The sequence below is a fragment of the Eurytemora carolleeae genome, unplaced genomic scaffold, assembly GCF_000591075.1.
Source record: "Eurytemora carolleeae unplaced genomic scaffold, Eaff_2.0 scaffold300, whole genome shotgun sequence".
NCBI lineage: Eukaryota > Metazoa > Arthropoda > Copepoda > Calanoida > Temoridae > Eurytemora > Eurytemora carolleeae.
In genome coordinates this window covers 278193-283404 of record NW_019396225.1, presented here as the reverse complement: position 1 = coordinate 283404, position 5212 = coordinate 278193, and the positions used below count along the sequence as shown (strand labels likewise).

The 5212-nt window shown below is 35.7% G+C and overlaps 1 protein-coding gene across 6 annotated transcripts in view; it reads left to right on the top strand.

The window, feature by feature from the left end:
• The window catches only part of LOC111698667 (IWS1-like protein), a 10987-nt gene continuing 5775 nt past the window's right edge, over positions 1-5212 (top strand). For 3 of the 6 annotated variants that reach the window (XM_023469066.1, XM_023469064.1, XM_023469065.1), the window contains exons 1-7: positions 1-159; positions 494-550; positions 2015-3048; positions 3711-3772; positions 4209-4379; positions 4488-4529; positions 4990-5137. In XM_023469066.1, the coding sequence (XP_023324834.1) occupies positions 120-159; positions 494-550; positions 2015-3048; positions 3711-3772; positions 4209-4379; positions 4488-4529; positions 4990-5137 (1554 nt within the window). In that variant the 5' untranslated portion in view covers positions 1-119. The remainder of the gene's footprint in view (positions 160-493; positions 551-2014; positions 3049-3710; positions 3773-4208; positions 4380-4487; positions 4530-4989; positions 5138-5212) is intronic. The other 3 variants (XR_002764583.1, XR_002764582.1, XM_023469063.1) reach the window with 1 other exon arrangement.

Sequence of the window (5212 nt, the reverse complement as noted above, 5' to 3'; positions counted from 1 at the left end):
GTTATTTCCTCTCTTATTCGGTGAATTTAATCGTCCGGTTTCTTTTAATGGTAATAAGTGTAAAATCAGACATACTGCTAATGTTTTGATTGAGTTGTCTTTTAGATCAAATTGTAGAAATGTCGGACAATGATGAAACCACCATTGTCGAGAATCAGGGTAAGAAAAATTGCCAATAATTCTGGAGATATCATGTTAGTTTTCAATTCGGGATTCGGATTGTTTAGATTGTTTAATTATTATATCTCGTGTTGTCGTTTTTATCTTATTTATCTTGAAAAGTTTGTGACCGTTTCTACTCTGGCAATTACCAATAAAGTACTTTGTGACCGTTTGTATCCTTGCAACTTGACTAATAAAGTAATCATGTCATCAAAAGAAAAGCTAAACAAACGAAGTGGGAAAACTAAAATAAATCAATACAATCCTATACACAGTCGTACACAATAACTGTCTCAGTACTTAATTGTATAATCACCCATTTGTTATTTAGTCGTTGATCGAGAGCTTTCTGATGACGACGAACCAACTCAGCTAATTGATTCCCAAGGTGATAAAAGATTAATCTATTTATCTATATGTATGTATTAGTTATTCTGTTTTGGTGTCTGTTGTCATTATACCAGATCTTAGTTTATAATCCCCTTCACCGATTTAGATTTGCTTAATTTAGAATCATGGTTGAACCTCAGGAATGGCAAAACATGATAAATTGGGGCCCGTCCTTTTATACGATCTATTCAAAATTACTACTTATTTCTCAGCAAAAATATTATTATTTAAAAAAAAATATTTTAGGGTTAGGTTAGGTCAAGACAATTTCTGGGCCGAGTACTGCGGTTAGGACAGGCTAGGGTGCCGAGCGCCGCGGCTAGGTCAAAATTGATAGGAGAGGGGGGGGGGGGGTCCAAAAATCGATAATAGGAAATTATCAAAAATTGTGTGGGTTGAATGTATATTGGAAGTTAAAATTCCCAGGCGGAGATGGGTTCCCAAGCAAGTTAAGTATAATACGGTTACCATCACAGTATCCAGTCATATGCTAACTGAGCTGAAAACTTTAGAATGAGATATCTTTAATCACGATCGCTTAATCTGATTACCCAATGTACACAACACACTTACGATTATCTTCTTATAATCCTCTTTTTGGATATCTGTACTGTATAAAAGTTACGTTTTATAACAATAACAGATAAAAGTCTAGTTAGAACCACTCCAGTATGCCGAGTCCATCAGCGCCCGATCCAATCATGTGTTTGATGTCTACTCTGAACCAATAGAAATATTTCTATCTATCTCATTATCTAATCAGATTTTATAAATCCTTCGATCAGCGCTATCAGGAAATGGAAATATTTACTTCTATTGAAACTATGGTGGAACAGGGCCGGGATAGTGTACCCTGCTGCCAGGGCGGTCTGGAGGTCCACAATGAGGCCTCTTGCAGATTTCAATTCCTTATGAATCCTTATATTGATCGAACTTTAATATCGGATTAAATTAAATTCAGCTGTTCACAAACCGGCTTTTAGAACATTTAAACAAATATAAATTTAATCCTGTTAATGTGAAATTATTGTAAAACATATTTTAGGACTATTGTCATTTTGAACGTTAGTCTTAATAAACACTAATCCAAAACTAACGTTCGTTCAATCGATGTTTAGTTCAATTGATATGACACCATCAACACCAGAAATCAAAACCGGGTTTTCAAAAGTTAAAGAGTACATCTTAACATGACACGCTGATTGGTTAAATTTTTAACTTCTTTTTTGGATATCGAATGCGTTTTATAATAATCTTGGGTTCAGTAAAGCCAGGAGTTTAAGCATTAATCTTGACATCCAAGTTTTAGTTCTGAATTGATAAATTCTCTAAATGTTTTAAAAACTGTTTATTTGAATGATGGAAAAAAGTTCATCGTCTGTGTAGTGCTGAGTGCTGAGTGTTGTAGGTTAACTCCGGTTTATTCATAAGTGTCTAAGCCTATAGATACATTTTTTTTAAGGGGACATGCCAACACAGATGAATGTGGACGACATGCCAACACAGATAAATACCGATGACATGCCAACACAGATGAATACGGATGATTTACCAACTCAGATCGATATGGATGACATGCCCACTCAGATAAATATGGACCACAACTCAACTGAAATGGATTTGGATGATGAACCAACCCAGAAAGTCGTGGATGAACCAACAATCATAGATGACATGCCAACTCAGTTGTACGCGAATGATTCCCTGAATGAAGATGACCAGCCGACACAGCTAAATAAGTCCCCTGATACAAGTATTGATGATGAGGAGGGCCGTGAGAGATCTAAGTCCCCTGAGTTTGGAACCAAGTCACGATCAGCCTCTCGAAGTAGATCTAGATCTAAGTCAGTGGAAAGGTCTGGATCTGCAGAGATGCAATCTCCGGAAAATGAAGAGGAAGGACGAGATAAATCTAATTCTAGATCCAAGTCCGGATCAAGATCCAAGTCCGGATCAAGATCCAAGTCAGGATCAAGATCCAAGTCCGCATCAAGATCCAAGTCCAGATCTAGATCCAAGTCCAAATCTAAATCCAAGTCCAGATCTAGATCCAAATCCAGGTCAGGATCTAGGTCTGTATCCCGAGATAGATCAAGATCAGGGTCGGCTAAAAGATCTAAATCAGGATCAAGATCCGTTTCCCGGAGTAAGTCGAGGAGTAGATCGAAATCAGGAAGTAGATCAAAATCAAGATCAATCAGCAGATCGATGTCGAGGAGCAAGTCAAGATCAGGAAGCAAGTCCGGATCCAAGTCTCGATCTGTCAGCAGATCCAAGTCTAGATCAGGAAGTAGATCAAAGTCTAGATCAAGATCCAAATCCGTTTCCAGATCAAGATCACGAAGTGGATCTAGATCAGACAGTGACGTAGAGTCGAAGAAGAAGAAGATTGTGCGCGAAGCTCTTGGAGATTCTGATGATGAGGGTGCAGAAGGTCAAGGAAAGGAGGCCGCTCTTCCAAACCTCTCCGATAGCGAGGATGAAGGGAAGAAGGAGGTAAAGCATTAATAAATCATTAATAAGAAATAATATTTTTACATGCAATTTTGTCAAATATTAAAGTGAGTGACCGGCTATGTATGACAGTTGAACTGTGAATTTTGTATTGTAGAGAATTTTTTTAGGGTTCATTTAAGACATATAAAACGTTTTAATGATGTATAATTACGAAGTTTGAGCGCAAAGTTGACGTTTAAGATCATGCAGTGAGTGGTTATGTCTTGAGAGTCGATTTTAAAAAAATTATTAAAGATTGACAATAAAAAAGTAACAAAATGTTTAAGTAAACCAATTAGTTGTTTAGAAACAGGTAGAGAAAATAAAAATTGACTCTTATTGTCGAAAATAAGAAATCTTGTTTAGTTATTTGTTTCTTTAATGTCTTATTGCTTCTAAACGGTTCTTCTGTAGATTTCCCGGAATTTTTATTAAAAAGAAGTAACAAATTTTATTCTCAAACGTAACCACCAAAAAGAATGATTTTGAACGTCTATTTTGCGCCCAAACTCAGTTATCATATTTCCTTGAAAACGTTTTAAATGTCTCGAATGAATTCTAAAAAATTTCTCCACGATACATTCTTAGTTCAACTACTATACATTGCCGATTTTTATTCAATTTTTACCGGTTAGTATTTTTATATTTTGTTCTTTATCAAGGACAAACCAGTTGAAACTGAAAGGAAAGCAGATGATTCAAGCGATGATGATGGACCAACAAGGTGAATTAACAAACATAACATTGTTGGACATTTAAAAATATTTCATAAATCTCGAGATCTTGACTTTTTGTTAATCTTGAATGCGCTTCGTCTTGCTATCCAATGTGGGCACTTGTAAATTTTAGGATCAATGCTTGGCCCCACAATTAAAGTTTTCCTTGTATAGTTTAACAAATAATCATCACGGGATATCGAAGAGAAATTAAATTAATCCGTAGATTTTCATAAAATGGAGATTAATGCTTGATACCGAGATTCATAAAACAACTTCTGAATGAAATTTTTTCATTTTGATAAATTAGTTTTTTAGTGATAGTAAATATGTGTAAGCGAAATGTGGCAATTTTACTTTTTGTGTTTCTGAACGTCAAATGGAATTAAATCGGAAGGAAATAAAATGTTTTATAAAATATTATTCAGTACCATTCTTGATTAGGAATGGCGACGAAGGATTGTCTGGAGGTCGACTAATGTCAGATTTCGACATGATGCTGGAGAAGAAACGAGCTGACATGAAGAAACGACGTAAGAAGAAGGATATCGATCTGATCAACGACAATGACGACGCGATTGCCCGTTTGATCGCGGACATGAGACTCGCCGCCAGGAACATGTTTAAAACAAATTATTTTTTGCTTTTCCATTTTTTACGATTTTTTAAAAATATAATTTTTATCTTGATTATTTCAATACTTTTTAAACGTTTGCCTACCAGGGAAGACAATGAGTTAAATATTGCAAGACAGCCAGCTATAAGGTTAGTCGCAGGGGGAGAAGGGAATGGTTGATTTCGGATTGGTTTTTGTCTTGTGGTTTCCAGTTAAAATGAATATTAATTAACTTCAGTCGAACTAAATTTAATTGGTTATGTATTTTAAGAGGGATGCTACGAAAAATAAAGGAAAATACGCTCTTTTTTCGGTTCAAAATTCGATCATTTCTAAATGTGCTTTCTCTACTAAAGTGATTTGCTGATTTTATAAAGAATTGCCAAATAACGTAATTTACAGAATTGAACACTTTATAAAGCGAAAAAGCATATTTTCCCCATTGATGCCCAGATGGATTTAAAGGGTACCGTTGTAAATCGGACATGGTACTTTAAAATTGGAGTGTCCCTTTAAATTACGTATACAAGCCCTTAAACTGATAATAGGGGTAGTTAATTACTCAGAAAATATATTCGCCATGTAATGTTAAGTTTAATATTTATTTAGAAAGATTGCTATGCTGAGGCCGGTGATGTCCCAGCTGAAGAAGGTCGACCTCCAGATGGCCTTTGTGGAGGCCAATGTACTGTCCGTCATGACAGACTGGTTGGCCCCCATGCCAGATAAATCTCTTCCTAGCCTGGAGATTAGAAAGGTAGTTCTATCTTTCAATTTTAGTAAGTTTTTTTTTGTGTGTTAAATGTATTAACAAACATAGGGGGGGGGGGGG